The sequence below is a fragment of the Venturia canescens genome, chromosome 10, assembly GCF_019457755.1.
Source record: "Venturia canescens isolate UGA chromosome 10, ASM1945775v1, whole genome shotgun sequence".
Classification (NCBI taxonomy): domain Eukaryota; kingdom Metazoa; phylum Arthropoda; class Insecta; order Hymenoptera; family Ichneumonidae; genus Venturia; species Venturia canescens.
In genome coordinates, this window is record NC_057430.1 from 11,157,903 (window position 1) to 11,181,924 (window position 24,022).

At 42.8% G+C, this 24,022-nt stretch overlaps 2 protein-coding genes across 3 annotated transcripts in view; both read left to right on the forward strand.

Annotated features, from left to right (window-relative positions):
• D2hgdh (D-2-hydroxyglutaric acid dehydrogenase) overlaps positions 1–2,164 on the forward strand; it is a 19,820-nt gene extending 17,656 nt beyond the window's left edge. For both annotated transcript variants that reach the window (XM_043430177.1, XM_043430178.1), the window contains exons 7-8: positions 83–251; positions 1,623–2,164. In XM_043430177.1, coding sequence (XP_043286112.1) covers positions 83–251; positions 1,623–1,879 — 426 coding nt within the window. In that variant the 3' untranslated portion in view covers positions 1,880–2,164. The remainder of the gene's footprint in view (positions 1–82; positions 252–1,622) is intronic.
• Positions 2,165–6,863: 4,699 nt separating this feature from the next.
• The window catches only part of LOC122417165 (dentin sialophosphoprotein), a 28,643-nt gene continuing 11,484 nt past the window's right edge, over positions 6,864–24,022 (forward strand). The window contains exon 1 of the mRNA XM_043430471.1: positions 6,864–8,441. Coding sequence (XP_043286406.1) covers positions 7,667–8,441 — 775 coding nt within the window. The 5' untranslated portion in view covers positions 6,864–7,666. The remainder of the gene's footprint in view (positions 8,442–24,022) is intronic.

Sequence of the window (24,022 nt, forward strand, 5' to 3'; positions counted from 1 at the left end):
TTTATTAATGAGATTCAAATGTACCTTCGTGCTTCCACTATTTTTTTCTCTCTTTTTCCCTTGATTTTTCGCGTTTCCCTAGAATATTTGGGATCTCAGGGAACGAGTCGCCGAAGGTGTCATGCGCGACGGTTACTGCTTTAAATATGACGTCTCCTTGCCGCTCTCACACTTTTACGAAATAATCGAGCTACTCCGAGAACGCCTGACCAACCTCAACGTTGTACGAATCAACGGATTTGGCCACTTGGGTGAGTCAAAGCTCCCCTCCAACAATTCTTCAAGCTATGCTATATAAATTCACACTCATACATATATATATATGCGTGTGAAAGCGATTCATATACGTATACGACTGCATCTGCGCCCATAATACCTCTATATTCGTCTGCATATCCAAAGAGGGTGATAAATATGGAGAGCTCCATTTTGTTTTTTGTCTGTTTTGCAAATAATTATCCCGGAAAATGGCACAATCCGATAATCCATTTGTCAACGACGATACGAAATAATTCCTCCGTTTTTTCCTGTACAAAAAAAAATTCTCGAATTTATCTATTAACGTTGAACTGTATTTCTTTTTTACGTAAAAAATCGTTTATTTATTTATTTATTTATTTTTTTTTTTTTTCGAAAAAATTATAATTTTCAACTTTTCGCCTGATCTGCGGTTGCACCACCAATTTGAGATCGACTCGAAAAATACGTAAATCACTAATTCCATATTCCACCATTAAAATGACCGGACCGAAGTACGAATTTTATGGAAATTATAAAAAGGGGAGCGTAAACAGAATTTCGAGGGAATAAACGTTTCCGGCTCTGAAAAAACAGCGGGGTCGTACAGACCCGAGAAAAAATCGCTGATTCGATGATTTGGGAAGCGGAGAATACATTTTTATATATTTTTTTTCAAAAGTGTGTGCGACCTCCCGTCAAACTTTCGCGTTGACCTCAATTTTAGAGTCAAACAAGATGCCTCGTTCAACCGAATTGCAAATCTTTCGAGCTCCCATCAATAACGATATCGAAATTTATATTAACTAATAAAATTCATTATATAATTCAAAATAAATTTTATTAACAAATAAATATAAAAAATTTAATTTAAATTAAATATAATTTATTATATATTAAAAAATAATTTAAATTACAATTAAATATTACAAATCTATATTAAACTAATAAAATTTATTAAATAATACAAAATAATTTTATATAATAAATAAATTCGATATCTAATAGTTAAGAATCGATATCGATACCTTAACAATAACGATATCGAAGCGTCGTCAGGACTGGAAAAGGTTGTACTTTTATGAAAAATCGATTTTTCGTCAACTCTCGCGCTGTTTTCTCAACCGAAACTCCCAAATTGCGCCCCGTAAAAAATCGCGGCGATCTCGCCGCGGAACAAGAATTCCGGAGCACAATTTTCTCGCGGAGTGCGTTTGTAAAATGCAGTTTTTCTCGTGGCTCGATCGAGGCCGTAAATCTCGAGGGCAAAATCACTAGGAGCCATTTTTAATATAAAAAATCGATGAGAAAAATCGTTGGATCGATCGAAGCAATGAATTCTCGTTTCGAGTGAGAATAAAATTAATTTTTTCTTGACGATTCAGGGGACGGGAATCTCCACGTGTCCGTATCAACGAAAGCTTACGACGCCGAGGTCGAGGATAAGCTCGAGCCGTTCATATTCGAGTTCGTATCAAAACTGCGGGGAAGCGTCAGCTCCGAGCACGGAATCGGTTTCAAGAAAGCGAAGTACCTTCGTCTGAGCAAAGAACCAGGGGCGATTGCGCTCATGCACCAAATAAAGAGGATGATGGACCCGAACGGGATTCTCAATCCCTACAAAGTGGTGTATCCGATGTGAAAATATCGACCGAATGAATATTGTAATCGGGCCGAATAAGCTAGCCCCGATAGGTGAGTTCCGCGGCAGCTCCGAAATGGCGATTATTCGGGGATAAAAACGGGCCGGGAAAAGCCTCCGAGGCGGCTAAAACCGCGCGTTTTTCTCGCGGAGCTCCGCCATTTTACGGGGCTTTGGGGCGCACAGGCCGAAAAACAAACAAATCTACGATTCAGCGAGGCTCATAAAATCGCTCGAAATCGAGGTACATTTAAAAACAAGCGAATAAAAATGTTTGAAGAAAAAGCCAGCGTTTTATTCCTTGCCCCGATTGATTAAAGGAGCCTCGGAACAACGAGGCCGAGCTAAACTCATGATACCGAAAAGAAAGCTCGGCATTTTCTGAGCAAGTGGACGAAGGGGGAAAACTAAAAAAATATGCGACACTTCGCAGCAACGTTCGGATTCTTGGAACGAAAGTCCGAAACGCTCGGCGAGGAACATTTGGCAGGAATTTTGATGCCCCGGTTACGCGGCCAAGGCGTCGCTCGCTTGCCCGTGCAACGTTTACTCAAAGATTTTTATTCCCCTGACAAATGTGGCCTGATGCCGCGATGATTAATTATACCACCGGCTTCGCGAAAAATACAAAAAAGTCTTGGACGTCTTTACGAAGGTGGAATAAAAAACTGAGTGGAAGGAGCAGGGGCAGTTGGACATTCATCGGGCCAAGAGAGAAAACCCTGCTCGCTGTTTCGCCTCCAACTATAACGTCGTCGCACACAAATTCTCTGTCGCATACGTTTTTTTCGATTCCACTACACAGCCATTTAAATGTCTATCCTCGTATGCCTATATTTTAACGTTTATCGGCGTTTCTCGCCACTGCTCGAGAGGCAAACGAGACGGGTCCCCGAATACCCAGGAGAAAAGAGGATGCAAGACGTCGGATAGGAGAGGGAGGAAAAAAACCTGCCACTGCTGGTCCCCGAAGATAAATGAGTCGGTGGACCGGCATCGAGTGTCTCCCTCGTGCCGGCCTTTCCACAGTAGTACATTGTGTACCCACTTTTATGTATTACACAAGACTTTATTTACATTTTATATTCACAGTTATAAATCGAGTGGACACTCGATTATATAAATGTACTTTGAAATGCTTCCATGCAACGAATCGGTTCCAACGAACTTGCGTTTTCGTGTTTCGGGGCTGTGAAATCGGTGATCGTTGTCACGGCTCGTGCTATTGCTCGTCTGGGACGATCGGTAGCTCCGGTTTTCCAGGAGCTTTTCTTATCGGCGGTGGAATCGGATAACCATCAGCTTTTTAACAACGCACGAATCTGTATTGTTTGTGAATTGAGTATGTTCTTTACAGAAATTGAGAAAATACGCGGTTCCAGATTTGATCTGCAAGCCGGCGAATCTTTCCGGCCTAATTGCGTTTCCTGGCGAAAATATTTTCCTCATTCCGCTACAAAGTTGTTACCGTTTTTCTCGTGTTTCAAGTTTATCCGGTCGATCGTCACCCCTCGAGTTATTCGTGGGACAAATTGGGTCCGGGGGAGCCCGCTCACTTGAAGTTCAGCTCGAATTAGGACGAGGCTAGATTCGAATTGCGTTATTGCGATGAGCCTTTCGTTCATTTGAGTTTTTGAAGTTAAGCAAGCTATTCGGTTTCATTTTCTCGACTAATCTCTCGCGATCTCGGAGCTTGGGCGATCCGCGTGGCCTTCGATCGGTCGTCGAAGAGGCTGCTTCCACTCCGGCGCCACTTTCGGAATTTCGTTCTAACGATTTCGGCCCCTGCTCCTGTCGGGCGTTCAATTAAATTGAATTTCGAATGCGAGGACTTTTCGTCGAGCCAATTCGATTCGCAGTGGCGTTGGTGCGGGCTCGACCTTCCAGATTTATTTCGTTCAGCATTAAAATGAGGTCTGCAGCCCCGATAGGATAAAAGCGGAGGGAAAACCGAGTGTTTTCGATTTCCCTACGACGATTTAGTTTCCAGAAACCGAGTATAAGAAGGAGCGAGGAAAAAATGCTGATGCAAACGTCTTCAGCGATTCGGCTCGGGAAGAAAACTTGCCAAGAATAGTAGCGAGTTTCCAACTTTCGCCCGGGTCTGTCAGACCCCCGCGTGTGCGCCGATCCCCATAGAACTCTCGTACCAGCAACGAAGGCATTCCCACACCCGAAATTCGGCCTCCTCCTTTTCTACTCGGTAACGGAGTGCGGTTACGTTGAAATGCTGCTCTCGGCGTGTGTATATACGCAATCAATAAAATGCGAGACAGCGGGACACGGGCACAGAGAGCAAGAGGAAGCGCAGCCTCGCGATGCCTACGGGGGAACTTGGTGAAAATCCCCGCGGCGAAAATAAGCAGAGCAGCAGAGACGAGGCGCGCGTGTGTGTTGTGCGAGAGAAACTCTCGTGCGAAGAGCCCTTATCTTTTCGCAGCAAGAGAGAACGAGCGCTGTGGCTTTGCCTCTCCTTCTCTGGGGCTCGCCTCGCTGGGTCGCTTCACCTCTCTCCTTTATACGAGCTTTTTTCTCCGAGCGCCCACCAAACGATGCGAGACTCGATATATCACGATTTATTTTGGTCCTCATCGAGTAACGCTTCGTAAGGACGGAATATTAACTCGCGCATTTGCTATACCTATATGTACGCGTGTTATGGTAAATTCACGAGGAGTCAGAGCGAGAAAGCATTCGAGGCGTCCGACGTGATCGATAAACCTGGTGCGGGGGAGCAAAGGATGAAAAGAGAGAAAGAGCGAGAGAAAGCGAATGCGAGATATTCCGAAACGCGCCACGCTGATCCGCCGCAGGACGAAACTATTTCTAATTTTTTTTTCTTCCACTTCTCGGCAGCCTCTCCTGCAGCGGGGATCCCACGAAAAAATGTAATTGCCCTCGCGTCGGGTGAAAAATCGTTAATTATTTCAACTCCGGACGCGAACGAAGGGATTTCTAGGTTTTTTGGCCCCAAGTCGTTCATTATTCAGTGCGAGACTGAGCACGAGAACGTCTCTTGTGTGTGATCGGAATCGTCAAGTTGCCCGGAAAATAGCAAAGTTTTTCGTCCGTTTGCCTTTATTATAATATTGTACTCTTTCTTTGTGTGCAATTTTACGAACCCTGAAAAAGCAAATCTTATGGCTTTGTTTGCTTCGTCTCGTTTCGATGTTATGAATATATATTTCGCTCCGTCAGACTGCTTTACGTGCTGATTTATCCAGTCTGCTGTTGTATACACGTAAAGTGAATCGTTCTCGAGCTCTCCTGAGGGTCCAATAACGTTAGAGTACGTAATAAACACCTTCTTGCTCAGTAGCTCAATTTAGCTATATTAGCCTCGTGAATAAAGAATGAAATGGAAAAGCTCGGTATTGATCGTGTTGGATAGTGGAAATTCGGAAATAAGGATGGGTGAAGAGTGAGAAAAATCGTTATTTATGAGGATCGATGAAATTCCGAGGTGCTTGTTTGTACAGCTAACAAAATTGACAAAATCTCTGACGAACGAAATGCGTGAAAAAAAAAGGGAGAAATCTTGAAGAGTACTTTTTCGTTGATTCAAAACATTAAAAAAAATCGTATTTCGATGAAGTTTTAAGAAAACTCAGGAGTTCGGAACGTGGGCGCGCGAACTTTAACGTCGAGAGAGCGAAGCTGCCGAGGGAATATTTTTCCGTTCGCATTCGAAGCTTCGCTGTGGCTTAGGACGCTTTCCTACTCCGCTAGTTTGCAAGAGAGAGAGAGAGAGAGGGAGGCGAGAACGAAGAAGAGAATGAAAGAATAGCGAGAGGCGCCTCTCGGTTTCCATCGTAACGCGTCCTCTGCGTAATCCGAGCTCCGCGAGTCTACCCAGCTGGCACATTACCTGCTCAGTAACGCGTTTAAAGTGTTGACGAGAAGCGTCGCATGCGAGACTGGGGGCAGCGCCGAATGGCACGGTATCGTAGTTGCGAGCGAGTAGAACGAGCGAAAGGGAGCCCGATTCGCAAAGCTGCTGCCCCCTGGCGTCGGCGCCACGTAGCTGGTAGTCAAAGAAGTTGGCGCATGCGCGAGCGCGAGTCTCCGTCAAACCGCCGCGGAGTACACATGGGAGAAGGGACGGGAGGGAGATAGCGGCGGTGGCGCCGGCCATCCACCTGCTACTGTGAAGAATACACGCCGTCGATTACACGCTAGCCACTAGCCAGTAAGTTTGTGCTCTTAGGAGTGCTCAAATGCGCTTCGCTCTTACGGAATACCGGACGCACGAGACAGTTTTAAAAGAAAACGTCAGTTTCATATTTACCTCGTTTTTTTTCATTGTTTTTAATCGACTCTTGTTAAAGTATCGTTGAGCTTTTATGAAGCAACGATTATATACTTTGTTGCTATGACAAACTCATTCTCCTGTAAACAAACCGTTGAAATCTGACAGATGCTAAGTAAAAAATAGCATGTGACACTCATCCAAGGGGTGTTTTTCGATAAATGACACTGCTCGACGATGCCGCGAGATGAACGTGAGATGGTAGATTCAAATTTAGCCACGGAGCGTGATGCTCGTGTGGCCTTGTTACGTGGATCAGTTGACTCGTGGCAATAATAATTCGTTCGGTTTGTTTTTTCTTTTCCGATGATATAATTATAATAATATAACTATGGAAAAATGAATAGTGGACGGTGACGTTTCGTGTATCGTTTCCACGACCATCCGCAGGTTTCCTCGCGGTCGTTATAGTGATTCTGTTTCTGTATCTCTGCGGTGGAGCGAGAGGGAGAAAGAGGCTTGGGTTATAGCGAGGGAGAGCGGAGGGAGGCTTCACGCTCAGGTTCTGCGTGTTTCTCGCTGTCGAAGTGAGTGGCCTGCGCGTATTTAGGAGAACGCGAGCGGCTCCCGCAGTCGGTGCGCAGGAGCCACTACGGAGAGAGCTCCTCTGTCTCTCTTTTTCTGTCTCTCTTTTTTTCTCTCTCCCTCGAAAGTTCTCGTGTAGTGTGTGAGCGTGGGTGTTCAGTTCGCGAGTTTGCGTCGCTCTGGTCGTTCTGATAATACTCCACAGGCTTGTTTTTATATTTATTTATTTATTTATTTTCCTTAATTGTGTCTCCGTTTGGATTCGAGTTGTGGAGAACGAGAAAGAGCCTGATCGAACGCGGGTGTTGTGCTCTCGCGGAAACGCTATGATTAAACATTCCAGTGGAATGAACCGTGTGAATGAGAGAAAGGGAGAGTCTAATTGGTGTTTCATTCACGCTGGACTAAATCTGTAGTCCTTCAAGCTTTCGCGTATTCGTGATTGACGTTTGCTTTGAGGGATCAGAGGGGTCAAAGAGGGTTTTGATACTTAACCAGTTCACCTGAAAGTGACAAGTCCGCACGAACGCGGCATTGACACGGGGTTAAGTTCTCACGATGCTGCCACCCCCTATTGGCAATAACATTGGGGCTTTTGGTCTTGGAGCATCAACTCGTGACAAAGGTCGATTGCTTAGTTATTCGGCTATGGAAACATGATATGCTGAGAATAATATCGGGACTAAGCTCAGCCGAGCCGAGAATGAATGAAGAGTTGATCTTAAACTTTGGAAGGAGGTAGAACATCGATGAGTGATTGTGTCGCCTCGACTAATAACGGAGATGTGGCGGACCTGACAACGACATCATCCGAAGAGCCAAAAAGCTGTTGCACAGTTGTCAACCCTGCGGAGTCAGCCTACGGGGAGTTTTTAATATAAAAAGTGTAAGCTCTCGAAGCTCCGGCGACTTACTGATCTCCATAGAAACTAAAGAGAACGCGGCGCCACAGAATGATGAACGAGCTACCGGCTGAAGTGCCCGGGAGGGCGCTAAAGTCCCTGTTGAAAAAGCCCGGTCAGACGAGATTGAAGAGTCACAAGAATCGCGTCATCATTAATGAGAAACATAACGAGTATTTCGCAGCGGATTATATTATACTGATAAAGGAAGAATGCTGCGCGGACTACGAGGAGGAGTGCGACTGTTGTTGTCAGGAGCCGGAGATGATAAGACTGGGCAATTGCAAGGAGTGCAGAGCAGATGTGACGCGAAATATGAGCAACAGTAACGACACAACGAGCACCGATCAGCGTTACGATAACAAGGGACGGAACGGCGATGTTCGGGGCATGGGAATGGATTGCGATATCAATTCAGCGATTGGTGGAAGAAGGGGGGACAATCGTCAGGCTGCTTTTGGAAGCGAGGAATCGCAAGAGGAGGACGACGAGGAAGAGGAGGAGGAGGAGGAGGAGGACGAGGACGACGAGGAAGAGGAAGAGGAGGACGAGGACGACGACGAGGACGAAGAGGTCGAGGATTCGGACGAGAACGACAAGTGCCGGAGAGGCGAAATGGTTAATTGTAACATTGCTAATTGCATATCACCGCTCCAGAAGGTTCAGGAACGACCACCGCAGCAACAGGAAACGCTCAGCCCACCGGAGGGATACAAGGACGTTTGTGACGAGGACTCCGCGCTTGGTGGAGATGACCAGCAGCAGCATCTAGTTTGTGGCGAGTGCAACTACTATCACCGTCAAAGGACAGCCGGCCCAGGAGCGGGTGAGTTTCACGCGGCTTGTAACTCCGCGGCTCACAGCACCATTGGCGAGGCGGCGACTGAATAGCTTTTAAATAATCTTACAAATTGTACAAATTACCCAAACGTTTGTAGACCTAATACCAGCTCGTTGTAAATCGCGCGAGAGCCCAAAGCAGACTGGAACCGAAGCTGCGGAAGCGATCTACTGTAACAGATTGAATGCATTGAACCTTTTGGAGATGCTCAATCAGCTGCTTTCGCGGTTCGCGAACCGCGGGTTTGGTTCGCTCAAGGCACCGCTGCGATGAAACCGAACGGTAGCATCTTCATCAAAGATGAAGATGCTACAGTGAAGTTTCAGCATTGACCGAAATGTTAGCGATACTTAAATTAGATAACCGCGGCTATCGGAAATAAGGAGGCTCGATCAGCGAAGAACTGAACTTGGTTCCCTGATTAATCTTCCTCAAGTGATTCGGGGCTAACGTAATCAGCTACCGAAAGCTTGCAGCAGTCCTATTCGCAAAGGCTCGTTGGCTGCTCAAAACCCAAACTTCGATCCCCCGCTACGACAGCGTGCTTGGGATTATTTCGCTGAGAGCGAGGGTGAAACGGCTAGTTTCCCTGCAGCTCCGGCTACACCGAGAACGACAGGGGAGGGGGAGGATCAACACGCGCATACTCGACGAAGATGTAATGCACGCATGTCTGGATGCGTGCAGTGTCGATTCTTGTGTTATGTTCCTGTCTCCACTTGGTTCCTCCTTCGCGAATAGCATGCAGGCTCACTGTGCACTCTCGTATCACGTTACATGAGCGGCCTGCCCCCTCATCCTCGTTCTCTCTTTCTTACGAGACGCCGCACACTCGCGTACATCGCTGTCGTACTCGATGTACTCGCGAGGGAAAGAGAAAGAGGGAGTTCATGGCCGCGAGGAACGAGAGACGAGCGAGTCTTCCCCTCCCTCTCGAAACTGTTCCATGCTACAATTATTCCGAGCTCTTGTGTATGATGTACACACTTGATGCATACACTTCGCGTGCTATGGGGCGCACTGCACGAAACATACACGCAGGGGAGCCGCGAGCACACGTGTGTGTCGTGAACACCTGTCGTGTCCGGCCGACTCACCCTACGCCGTCTTGTATTGTGTCGACGTGTTTTCCCCCTGGCACGACGGGACCCCCAACGGTTCGTATTCGAGGCCTTCATAAGGGCCAATAAAACACACTTGTCAGCACGCCAAAAACAATCGTATGCCTCATACTTATTCGCCAAAACCGGAGAGAGGACATGCTCGACTGATTTTCGCATCGGAGGCCTGCGTCCGATTGGGTGCCCCGGTTACGTCACTCAAGCGCCATTTTATAGATGGGCAGGATAATAACGAGCAGCGGGCTGGCCGAACTAGGATGAAATCCAACTTTAGCCAACTTTCAAGCTCCATCGAGAAGAGCCTACAAGGGCTATTTTCAGACTCGTTATTTTGCGCTTACGCGTGGATGGATAGAGATGTAAATGGGTACCCCGCCATATCCAGCTGAATCAAGACGTAACCGGGAGGAATTTTCCCACGAGCCGAGCATAAAAAGAGTCTCTCGGATGTATGCATCAAACCGTACATATACGCTTGGTAAAGCTACATGTTGCACCGTCTCTCAACTCGTCCAGCTTTGCACATTATTATTAGTGTGATGCATCAGCCTCGACGAGTTCACTTGACGCTGAGAGTTACATGCGCATGGAACTCGCTACTACTATGCGTACACAAAATGCCGGATAACTGCCACTCGGCAGACTCCATTTTTTCGAAGACCAGCGTGCGTACAGTTTTCTCTCGTTTCGATGTCCTCGTCTCGTTGCGTCCGACCCGTCACCGCCGGGCTGACGACATTTCGAATTGCCGTAATTCGGCAACTGGCCGTTTATTAACGATCCTTTTTCTGTCGACTTTCGAGCCATGGCTCTTCGTCAGCGTGCACTTTTTTATTGCACAGTCGCGAGCCGGTTCGGGCCCCGCGACGACGAGAATTAGCCTATTCTGCAATCGGAATAAGTTTTTCAAACAACTAATAGAAATTCTGAGTGTAATTATCTCGAGTTTCAAACGCTCATTCCTGCTGAAATTTGCAACTGGTTCAGCCACTTACTATACACGTACTACCAATGCGTCGGCAAAGTTTTCAAACTATTTTTTAAAGAGCGATTCCACGGAGGTATTACCGCAATAACGAACACGTGCAACCGCGTATATCATTCCTCTATACCTTATGTCGACGCCTGCAGGCGTCCTTTCGAGGACCTGAAGGATCTCCGTGCGCAAGATGAATGAGGCCGGATGTGGTCATCCTCGCGGTTGACTTCCGCGTTTCCTCCCTTCATATACATATTTACGTGTGTGCAGGAATTGATCATTATTATCATTGTGTTACGTATATAAATAATATATTTATAAATCGGTATTATACTTCCTGCCCATTTCCGCTCGAGATCCCTCAACATCAAAACTCTTTTAATGCTCGATAAACTTGTATGTGATGAAAATATGTGTATGTGGAGAGGTAGGCAAGAGATCAGAGCTAAGCAAAACGCCAACTCTAACATACACACATTTATATATCTGCGTATACAGGCGCCTATCCGCCCGGGAAGCAATTATTTTTTTACACTCTCTCCCCCCATGCGCTCATTGTTCTCTTTTTCTTCTCTCGGTTATATTTTTTTCTCCACTATTTTTCCAACTTTGTAACTCGCCATCCTGGACCCTAGATACGCCTACGCTTTTTTTTATTTTTCTTCTCTCTCTTTTGCTCCGCCAACACCTCGCTAGCTGCACAAGAGGCCCATAAAAATATATACAGCGGAGGCAGTAAAAGTACAGTGGAAATTCGAATTAATGATGACTCGTGGAGAAAAAAGAACGAGTGCGAAAACGTAATAATACCTTTTGTGCTGAGCCATACTCGCCAGATGAGATTGCGCCAAAGAGTAAAGGGCTCAACTCCGATTGTTGATATTTAGCTGCTTCGCTAATGATGGAATTACTCGTTTCATTTCTCTTCCGGCACTCGGTCTGTGTTCGATGACAAAGTCGAGGGCAAATTTTTAATTGATGCGGACAATTTTACGTTTTTTTCCCTTCATTCCCGAGGACATGGAATATCTCGTAAAAGCTGAGCATGCAAAAGCATAAAATATTTATTGTTTCATTGAATCTCGCAGGGCTCGATATATCGAGCATCGCTTTCATGAAAATTGATTTTAACTTTGTGACCTGTTGCTCTCAGCCGCATCCGTTTCGATCCAGTTCAGCTTAATCAGAGCTAAAGCTTGACGATAATTTTTTTAATCACCCATCGCCCCGGCCAAAATATTCTCGATATTGATGGACGCGCTATTAAATTTTGCAGCGATAAAGTAACTCAATTATCTCATTTATTTACGGAAACGGCCCAATTTTTTTGCATGCAAATTGAGTTTTAGGCTCCGGCAATGCGACTGTCCAAGTTTCGAAATCGTGAATGAAATTAGAGTCGATTCTAGAATCTTTCGAGATAACAATAGCCGAACAACTCCGACGAAGCAAACTTGCTAATTTGCAAATTTCACGTATCACAACGGAAAGCGCAGTAAATTCGTCGCCACTTCCCTCCCCACACACGTTTCTCAGCCCGAAATCTTATTGGATCGGACTATTAATAAGTCACAACGCAAAAGGAAATCTGCCATCCCTAAAACTTGAGCAGCATTGATTTCCGATAGCAACGAAACGCCCGAGATGATTGCATGCCGTCGAAACGAAATCTGCACTGTGTTGAAAAAATGGTCGAAAAAATTGGGGATCCTTCTGGAAAATAGAAAAATTCACTTCGATGACAGAAACTTCTTCGATTGTTCATCAAACACATGAGAATTCCGATAACTGAATTTTCCCATTGCTCCATGTCATTTCCAATCCCTTGAAAGAATCAGCTTAACTCGAAAAGTGTACGAGTGATACTTTTCATTAAAAAAAAAAAAAAATAAAAAAAAAAAAAAGCATCCACTATCGATTTACTGAAAAGATATTTGACCAACTTTCTACACAGTGTTATTCACATGCTGCATTTTTATTTTTCCCCTTCGATACTTTCATTCGAATGTTTTTAAATACGCACACACGATGACACGGCGTGTGCTGCGTGGATGTACAAACATTGGGTCGCAAGCGGAGCACGAGATACACGGATTGCGAGTATTTTACATTGGTTTATAGGAAATACTGCATCGAGAAAGGGTGCTTTGTCCAAGAGGTTTTCATCTCCCACAAGCATTCATTTCATCAACGTGCATGTGTGCGTGTGCGAGACGAGCATGTGGGTTTTATACACAGTATTTTTGCTCTTGATCCCAGGAATATTTCTCCAGTGAAAAGTGAGCTCATACGAGGCCTCCGACGCAAAAAGTAGCATATTTCACGAAGATACTGAGAAAAAAGCAAAACGAAAGAAAAATGCAACTTTATTTCATTTTTAACGAAAATTCATTTCATCTCTTGATCGTTTGACCCCCCACACGCGTTCGCATGTGTGTATAAAAGTATGAAAAAAGCGAAGGCACATATTCCGAGCTTTGTGCTCCAAGCCGGTTGACTTTGTAGCGCGAAATGAAGTTTGCAAGAGCAGCGGAAACGTTGCTCGGGGAATTTACGTAATTAAGTGAGAAAACGATGCGAATGCGAGGAAGGGAGAGAGAAGAAAACGCGAGAAAGAGACAAATAAAATGAAGAAAACAAAGAGAGTAGCTAGAAAAAAGTTCCTAAGTCTTCGTAATCACCGACTCGGTATCGTGTGTGCTGTTAAAGGTATTCTACGCTCTAAGCGGCTTTTCATCCACGAAGTTCGAGTGACGAAAAAACCTGTGTTCGCATATTTGAAAACAAATTTCATCGAAGCTCCTTCGTGCGAGCTCCACGAAACTTCGGTCAATTCCCCTTTCTGATAAATTCCATTTCGAATTTACTTCCCCTATTTTTCACAGCAGACGTTTGGATTGTTGATTAAACGGGTTTCCATTACGAAAAATAATATTTTCACATTAATAATGTACAGCCAGACAGGGCTCCGGTAACGGGAAGAAGATCGGCGAATTTGAGAAAAAGAGATACGTCTGAGAGACGAGACAAGTGTCCCTAACAGGTGGACCGTACTGTACATGGTTGAGACTGGCGCGAGCTCGATCAATACCACAGTTTGATGTGTGAGAGAGCGTGCGACAAGTGGTAAGGTGCATGAGGTCTAGCTGTGCCAGGCTCTTTCGTCCTACCCGTTCAAAAATGTATACACAAAAAAAAACTGAAAGAAAAGTTGATGTTAATATATAAGTGTGGACAAAAATGATTCGAGCCTTTCATCGCTATATGGAATTTATTGCTTTACTGTCAGAGTTCAAACGCAGCTTGCTCAGTTTGAAAAAAAAAAAAAGAAAGAAAAAACTGCATAAATTCAGTGTAATCATGATTTTTTCATTTGAAAAGTTGTAGTTTCTCGCGTAGCTTTCTACTCAATAGCGAAATTATAGTACAACGGGGTTATTCAGCAAATAAGGAGAAAAGGAGTCGAGTGAAGATAATTGAAAAAGTGAATAAAATGCACGTTTCTTGACGCCTATATTTTCGTTCGTTAAGGTAGTCGAGAAGAACCGATACTTCCCGTTCATAATTCACTCGCAATACGCGTATTCTCTCGGGCACAGTCAACTATTACACGATTCTTACGGTTTTCTTTCGCATTCGTTTCAGTTATTAATCGTAGTAATAGTATATCTCAGGCTCCTTTCCCCCTCCAGCACCTCCGACGAACGAAAGGACTTAACCCAAATCACTTTCTGCCGAGAGTCAAGTGACTTAAGACCGTTTCGTTGGCAGACTTTGCTGGCAGAACACGTTCGAAGAGCAACGAAGAGTTGAGTTTCACTCGAGGCTACGTGTACATCAATGTATAGTGTATCGTGCGCTTGTACTACGAGAACGGATACGGGATTCCGGGACGAGAGACGAAGAATGAAAGAACTTTGAGTGGTGGTGGGAGGGGGGGGGGGGGGCTAAATCTTTGTAGAGTGAAAGTACACTTTGATGCGAACGGTGCACTATTCGTGTACACTCGACGCGCATACACTTATAAACATGCGATAGACACGAGCGTTGTTTTTCTTGTTTTTCTTCGCCCAATGTGAGCGACAATTTTTATCGAATTTCAAATTTTTCGATCGATTTTGCTGGAAAATTGAAATCGATGGAGACGTTTTTTGAGCGAACGCTGATTATCTCGATTGAAATTTGACTTTTGGTCTTTAAACATTCGAATTGTGTTGAAAATTCAATCGGTTGCAATCACTGTTATTGAGAGTACGAAAAGACACGTTTTCTTAATACTCGAAGACCAAGCTGTGAGTGAGGATCAAAGGAATAAAGATTCTGACGCTTCCGGGGCTTCAGCATTGAGAGTTGGAGCACTCGAAGATTTAATCAAACTTCATCCGTTTTCGAGAATACGAAGAAACTCAGTTTTTTAAATGATGACTACTTTATAGACGAAGCTTTCGATGGTTTCCATTGGATTTTAAGGCTGATCATGCTCGAAGGATCCTACTTTACGGGTGTCTCAATTGGATCGATTTTTACTCCCTAATTAAAGATATTACCACTTTAAATTAATGTCAGAGTTATTCATTCGAAATTGTAAATACTTATCTTTTGGCGAATGAAATTACAAGCCATTAATTAGCCGAAGATCCATCGCTCGCTGAGCCCAAAATTTCATTCGCCCCCTGGCGAAAATACAATAGTTTTTTATGTTAAAAATCGCTTTAGAGAGCGCAAAGGGAAAACAGAACGGGAAATGGAGCGAGAAAAAGGTATTAATAAATCTTTACCATAATATATTTTTATCACCAGTAAGACAATCGTTTTGGATTTTTTTCCAGACCTTCGTTAATACTTCATTGTTACGTTTTACCATAAACTTCGTAAGAAGCGTTCATTCATTACGTGGAAAGATGAACGATTTTTTACGCATAGTCCCTAAAACCCTGTGCATTTTTCTTCATATTTAAGGTATAACTGGATGGATAGGCTCGACCAAAAATTATATCTGATTGGAATTTCCGTACTTCGTGATGCAATAATAATCTGAAAAAATTCAACAACATTTGGAAAGCTATGAACAACAATTATCAATAATAATATTGCCCAAAAGTTAATAAAAAATTGTTTAAACAATTAATTATTCAATAATTTTGCGGTGACCTATTGTTTTTTTCTTTTTTTTACGAATCAAATGTGTGTATTTTTCCGAATGCTCATGAATGTTTTCAGAATTTTCGTGGATTTTTGAAATTTCTTGAAAAAATTTTGAAAAAAATTTTTCAAAATTTGAATTTTGGATATGTTTTAGAAGACATATTTACCATCAGTTATGAAAAGTCTCAAGATTGCTGAATCAAAAATGTACAAATAGAGCGACCTAAAAAATTTAAAAAAAGGAATTTCAAGAATCCATGAAAATTCGGGAAAAAATCATGAGCATTGAGAAAAATGCGCACATTCGATTCGTAAAAAAAAACAATAGGTCACCGCAAAATTATTGAATAATTAATTGCGTTTAAACAATTTCCTATTAACTTTTGGACAATATTATTATTGATAATTGTTGTTCATAGCTTTCCAAATGTTGTTGAATTTTTCTCAGATTTTTATTGCATCGCGAAGTACGGAAATTCCGATCAAGATATAATTTTTGGTCGAGCCTATCCATCCAGTTATACCTTAAACACGTTTGTCTCAATGACTAATTAGACGAAGCCTTTAAAATTTGATACGCTTGTCATAGTCAACTATTCATTTGAACTCTCTGTAAATTTCAAGACCTTCTTAAGAAAATTGTTTCGTGCATGAACGACCTTAGGACTTGACAATAATGGCTGCTGTTTCAAGACTTATCACTTTATGTCAGCTTTTTACTGAGTAGATCTACCGTTGCTATGATTTTCATTTGAGTACATTTTCACGAATAGACTTTTTCCGAAATGAAGTTTGTTCAACGTATTTGGATGTGGCTTCAGGCTCGAATAGAACTGAATTCCGTTTCTGAGGTTTGGGGAATTGGGACACATGTAACAGGAGCTGGAAAGAAAAATGATTCAAAAACTCAGGACACATGTCTGCATTTCAGAAGATTGCTTTTTGGGCGGTTCTGACCTTTTTTCGGTTGGGGTTTGACATTTAAATCGATTTTTTTTCTCTCCTGCATCACACGAGGTAAAATATACCGCTCAATTTCATTTTGCATTGTGTTTTTTTTCGTCGTGCGTGGGAAGAGATGCGTGGGTGGTAAAAAAAGGGAGCGCTATAAATGACTCGTCCAGAAGAGGGAATCGATTAGGAGAGAGAATGCGTGAGAGCATTGAACGAAAATGGTCCAATGATAAGATGAATTTCTTGTCAAAATAGAATAATTTTCATGTAAATTTGAGGCTTTCAAGAAGAGATTTTTTCATCCGTCATTCTCGTGCCGGTGAATATTTCTCGTTTCCATATTTGCAACGCAATCCCGATCGATGGCCCGAACAATAGTTTTTTGCCATATTCATTCGTCTTCTCCCTTCTCATACGGACGCTCGCATTACTTCGATGTTTCCATTTTTTCACATCATAAGGGTAGTTCGTCTGTGCGCCAGGACGTCGTCTGCTCGCGCTTGCGCTGCAATATTGAATCCGAAACTCTCTCTTTCTCTCCTCCTCGCTCTCTCTTTCTCTCGTTGGCCCTTTCCCCCTTCGTGTTTTCTGCACGCTTGCTGCTCATTCCGCCAGACTTTGTCCTATGAGTTTACAATTTACACTAAAAATAACGCGTCAAGTCTTATCAATAATGATAAATCCTGCTTTTAGGTGCGTCAAACAACCGTTCAGTCAGTCTCCAAACTCGTTTTGAGTGCGATCTTTTTTCAAATTTATTTTTATCGACTAATCCACAAATCACTAATTTACGGTCGTTGGTCCATTTATTCCTTTCCCCCGGTTTTTATATCCTTGACAAATCAGAGTACGAATAATTGAATAACTCATAATCCCAAATGAAATTAAGGCTCATTTTGGGGAATAGAAGTCCTCGTGGAGGCTCATGGTTATCGTAAAAGCTTGTGTATATGTGCGATAAATATATACACAACACGAGGGTATATATAGAAAGTGGCGTTGAGGGTAGGAAGGCGAGACGGTGTGACGCGAATGCCGACGTGGCGGTAGTCACCCCGACTAAGCACGTCGTCGTCGTCGCCTTCCTCATGCGCCCCTTTCCGCCCCCGTCGAGCTTTCGTCCCTTTTCTCCATGTTTTTTCGCAAACAAATGAACTAGTCGTGGAAAAAGTATACACGGAAGTCAGTGAAAAAATTGAAAAGAACGAAATTTGCCGAGGGAAATTCGGACGAGTCTTTCATCTCGCTTTTTGTTCTGACTTTTGAACTCGCGCTCAGAATTCCGAGGGTTCCTGCGCTGTTTTTTCAAGCTCTTTACAAATTGAGCGTTCGATTCTTCACTCTTGCCGTTCGATTACAATCTCCGCTCTCTCCCTTTATTCGTAGCTTTTTCCATCGGATTTCTTCCCCCTTTCAAACTCCAAATCGTTCGACCTGTTTTTACAAGTAAATTCGTTTCTTTGTTTATCGATTAATAAAAGTCGATGCCGCTCGTCTATGCGTCCACATTTGCTCTCGTACGCTATTTGTGTACGTGAATGCTACAAACAAAACACGTATCTTTCGTATGCTCAACCGCACCTTGTTCATTGTCTGGCTCGTCGCTTCACTTTGCATTCCCTATAGCCAATGCATAAATTTATCCTTTCAGTTCTCTATACTATCCTCCATGCACGTAGCCAACACAACTCAAGTGTGACACACGTCGCAGATGAGATCAAAAGAAAGACGACAGAACTTCGTTATACTCTTTCTTTCTTTTTATTTCTCTCTCTCTCTCTCTCTTTCTATGGGGCCCCAAAATTCACGGTGTATGCATATTTATTAGTGCTCGACATTGGGCGCGGCTCTTGAGCCTCTTCGACCTATTCCTTTGTCCCGGACAATAAATTGTACTTTCGAAATTCGAACACGTGTACAAATCTTTTTAAAAATGTTAATCCCCCTGGTCATGCTTCACAAATCGAAAGGGAAGCAAATTGCTCTACTTTTTAAATTATACTGGTGAATTACGAATGAAACATATTTTTCTTGACTTCAGAGGTCTTTGAACGATGAAACATTCGAGCTGAATGTTTTCGATGTTTAATGGCAATTGGAGGCATAAAATCGACACTTTTTGCGCATAAAATCGATCCAAATTTAATTCAATTCATTTCCCGGCCAAACTGCTCGGGAATCGTGAAGCTTTGCTCGCTTTCATTTGAGAATATATTAAAAATTAGAGATACGCGCGAGTTAATTGGTTTCGATGCTTTATGGAAATTGAGGAAGAAGAAAATAAATTGAATTTTGTATCGATTCGATGGGATTAAGGGGATTCAGCCCTCGACGAAATTGCTGTTCGATAATGAAAAATGCTTCTTTTTCACTCCAATTCCAAAAGTTCCCTAAACGTCGGATCATCTCGACCGAATTGATTTCGACGGTTCGTCGTAATGAAATCGGCTTATTTATTTTTTTTTTCATTGGCTTTCTCGCCTGTAATAGTTTTACAAATTCGTCCTGTGAAACACGGCGTAGTCGTGATTGTTCGTTGGTCAGGAATTGTCGTGAGTGGTGAATGAAACGCGGTCAAATCCACCGCACGCTAGAAACCGAGCTCGGAGCGAGGGAGAGAGAGGAAAATGAGATATAACGTTCGACAGCAGCTCAGCTACGATTAAACCAAAGATTCCGACGAATGAAAACAAAACAGCGGAATTTTGAATTTTCGAAAAAAGAGAACAAGAAAAAATTATTCTTGTAGAACGAGACGAATTGAGAAAATTGTAAATAACGTTTTTTAATAACATTAATCTTTTAAATAATAAAAAATAAACGTAATCGCAGCCCAAGAATGGCAATGGTATTTCTAAAAGTCACACCTTTTGCAGGTCATTGAAAGTTGAAAATATTATATTATCCTACGTAAAGCGAAAAATATAAAAAAGTAATGTCGAGGTTCGAGGGATGAGACGCACGTGGTCTTTGCTTCACAATCTTCCACGGATGGGCGAAGATTGGATGATATTTTTATTGGAAAAAAAATAATAAAATAAAAAAAACTGATGCGCTATCTTGAGCAATATTCCGGGCTGCGGATGAACGAGCAATCAGGAAGTAGGAAAATGTCAATGAATAAAAAATGAAATGAACGGCGAAGAGAAATTGATTGAAAAAAGGTCAAGCCCAGACATGCAATTAGTGTGTGAGCGTTCGCTTTGTCGCAAAAATTTCTCGGGCGTAATAAATGAAGCTTCATGAGATCGCGCGACAATTAAAGTACGCAAATTTAATGAAAACCCCAATAAGCTTTGATTTTTCCTTTCGATTTCAAAAGCTTTCGCGGGAAACTAATTTTATGATATTTTCGCTCGCAAAAATCATTTGTAATTTTTGGGCGTTTCCACGCAAGTATATTCACGAAATTTTGGCAATGGCTACCGCACGGAAAAAACATCGAATTTCCGAAATAATTAATCGCGCCCATCTCTGCGAAAGGGGGAAGCGCGTTTTTTGGAGCGTGAATAAAATACGTATTCGCAGAAGCGACTCGCCACGGGCGCATTATATTTTTAGTCTCAATTCATTTTGCTTTATATCGTGAAAAATAACGTTTATGTAAGAATCGACGATGCGTAAAATCGTGAAAAATGTTCCGCGATGATAACGATGAAACACGAATTTTTTCTCAATCATGCTCGAATAAATAGAGAAGCCGGTAATAAAATTTATACGTTTTCCCAATTAAGAAACACAAAAGGAAATGACGCTCGCTGCTTTTTTGCCTTGACGATAATCCGACGGTGATTCGATAAGCTATTCAATGAAAAGGTATCAATGCGGAAACAAAAAATATTTCACTCCTTTTAATTATTTTCATGCTAATTAAATCCCCTCCCCCCGAGGGACTCGTGAATCTATTATTGAGGAAAAAGAGGCTTTCAAAATGTATCGGGATTCACCGAAAAGTGAATTATTTTCTACCGTGAGCATTGAAAATTCTCCAAATTTGTCTACCTCCCTGAAAACCGATAATCGACATTGGAATTTTCGTAATTTCACTGCCTTCCACTAAAAACGCAATTCCTGCATGATATTCGCTCCAATGCCGTCACATTTATTGTGCATATTTCAATCTTCTGCCTTTCAACCCTACAAAATCGTATCTGCAATATCGGCAAATGGGCTGATCGAAAATCCACGCCGTTGCGTTCCCAACGTCGAACGCGAGCCACATTTCAAGCCCTTCCGACTGTGATCCATCACCGGAATCTTTAGAAATTTTCCGGAACTCACTCCCGATTCTCAATCTTCAGTCAATTCGGTGCAGCGTGAAATGTTCTTTTGAAATTTCACGTCCGAAAATCTTTTCGGCTTACACTTTATTCCTCCAACTTCCAATGTCGCAAACCCGATCGATTCAATCGATTATTCCCTGTGATTAAAAGCGATCATTGAAAACGTACAAAAAGAGGGCTGATCAGCCGGAGGCGTCTTGACCCGTCGACAAGGTCGAGATTGCTTTTTCGATTTCTCGCCACCGTTGGTTTTTCGCGTTTACATAAAACCGTGAAAAGTAGCTACAAAAAGGGCCAACTTTCGTACGAACAGAATTAGCCAGAGTCAAGGAGATCGCACATTCTGTGAAATATGGTAAAATTCACACATACAGAAGTCAAGTGCCAAGAGATCGTGGGAATTCGAGGTCACGGTAGTTGCGTACGAGGATCGAGGCTCTATATACGTGACTTTGGGGCGATTATGACGTTGGCGAGAGTGAAGGAAACAATGCATTTTACTTTCGAGGCTAAATTCTTCAATACGGTGAATTAATACGTGCTCCAAAAACGTGCGCGAAGAGGCAAAAATTAAACTGTCGCTGATTCAGCATCCCCATAAAAACACAACGTTTCTTTAAAAAGTAGAAAAAAAAAACGAAAATTTTAAAGAAAAGGAGAAGTGAAGGAATCTGTTCGCATTTTAATCTCAATCTCATGAGACAACCGCCCTCAGGTGGCTCGGATTCACATATTAAACTGTCTCAGGGTTACACTTTTTATGGTTGGCTCATAAAAAATCTTCGTAGACCTGTACCCGTGCGTAAGCGGCTTTTTTTTTAATATAAAAAATGCATGAATATGTATACATTAGAAAAAAGATATTAGCAGATAGAAGGACGAAGGGTGCGGGTCATGGCGAGAGGAAAAGAGGGTCGCGAGACGGACACGAACTAACCTCAGTTGGGAGTTCTCTTCCATGTACCTTCGAACCACAAACCGGAGTCACGCTAGCCTGGCTCTGAATCTACATCCGGTATACACGCTCCGGCCTCTCAATTTGTATACACTTATATATATATATTAGAATTGTACGACCGGTCGAAAGTAATTCGGGAACCCCCCCTCAAAAAATGCCGAAAAGTCTGTAAAGTTAAGAGCAGCGTGTGCGTCTTTTTCGAATGTTCGAGAGAACCATTCTCGAAGAGTGAAAAGCGCAGTTTAGTGTGATCCGATTGGATGGTACGGAGCATTTGAAAAAATGACAAATTCCATTGTTGAAGAAAAGGACGGAGAAAACTCTCGTTCTCGCATCGTTGGCCACAGACGTGTTTCAAATTTTTTTCTTTCCCCCTCGAGTCTACGAGTGTGCAGTCTCAAAGCTCGTGAAGGCGGTAAACGTAACGGAAACGGCACCCGCATATGATGCACTGGGATGGTTAGCAACGGGGACATTCCAAGGGAACAGGAAATAATACGATGAGAAAGGGGAAAAAAGGAGCGACAAGGCGAAGGATAAGGAAGCGAACGGGGCAATTACGATAGGTATGCACCGCTGCGTTTTCAGTTAGAACTCGATCAATGTTCGCGTGTGTACAGAGGATGTCCCAAGATTTGGACTGCGGAGGTTGCGAGGCTGATTAGATCGTGAAATTCTGAATAGAAAAGTCTCGAAGCATTTTTTTCTCGGAGCTGTAGTTCACGAGATATTCGAATCCATGAGCCACGACCAATCGGTTGTGCAGGAAGGACGTACGGGGCGGCGCAACCCTCCCCCCTCCGCCCCTCCTGACGCACCGTATTGGCTGCTGCCAATTTATTCAATATCTCTCGAACGCCGGGGCGCAGAGAAAAATGCCCGAGGACTTTTTTATTTAGAATTTTACGATCTTGAAGTTCACGAAAACTCACGACTCTCCGAACACTCCGGACTCGCATATATCCAGTTAAAACTCTCATCTGGCTAAGAGTCCAGCACACAGGCTTTCCCGCTCTCGCTCTCCCCTACTCTAGCGAATAAAAGTTTAAAGCCCCGCGTTGAAAAACCGCAATATCCTCTACTAGTCTAGCATCCTCGCCATGAGAAAAAAGAGGGAGATTATTTTACCTGGGCAGCCTGGTGATACGCTGCGTTCGTACTTGTACACAGATAAGCTTACCGCAGCCCCTTAGTTACTTCCGCTCTGTGGAGCGTTATTTATATGTACTCGAGAGAGTGAGACAGGAAAATGAGGGAAAAAAGTCCCATGAGTTTTTCGCACAAACCAATGCCAAGATTTTTATGTCTTGGTTCATTTCTCTGCATAAATCTTCAGAATCATTCATGCTCAATTACTTTCGAAGAATAAGAATTTATCAGTTGAAATATTATTACTCGATTGAAGCACGGACTTCTTGACGATGAAAATACTTTTCTTGAACAACTCGAATAAAGATTAAAATCATTTAATACTGTCTTGTCACGCTATCCAACATCATGCTGACCGAGCAAATGGAATACTATGATAAGTTTAATGATGAACACATGCAACGTCTATTTTCGTCATTTTATACATACACGTACATGTGAACTCGTTAAACGAGTCATTGCACCGTGAATTGAGAGCGATTCCGTGAGCGTTAATTAAAATCGAGGACAATTTCGCCTCCCTCTAGCTTAGCACGTAACGCCGATCCAACAAACTTGAGTTGAATTTGTGGCAATCGCTTTGCCAGTTGTTGCCGAAATTTCACACCACGGCTAATTACATTAAGGCACAAACATTTCGTGCATGGACGTACATTTTTTACGTCTTTCAGTGATTTCGCCTTGGCGTTATTTTTTTTAATTTCATACCACCATTATTATTTTCGAGTTTTTGAACATTCGTTCGAAAGTGCTGCAACATTTTTAAGGCCCTTGAAGTACGAACGCCCGGCGAAAGTCTATTTTTCATCATTTTTTTCAAGCAAACGAGTAATTGAATTCTTTTTATTATTGCTCATATACAATGTATACACACAGACGACTGTATAAAAATTTTTTAAGTCGAATCTAAAGTGTAGTTTGGTGGCTGACGACAACTAAGCCATACGGTTCATTTGACCAATAAAAATATATTATGA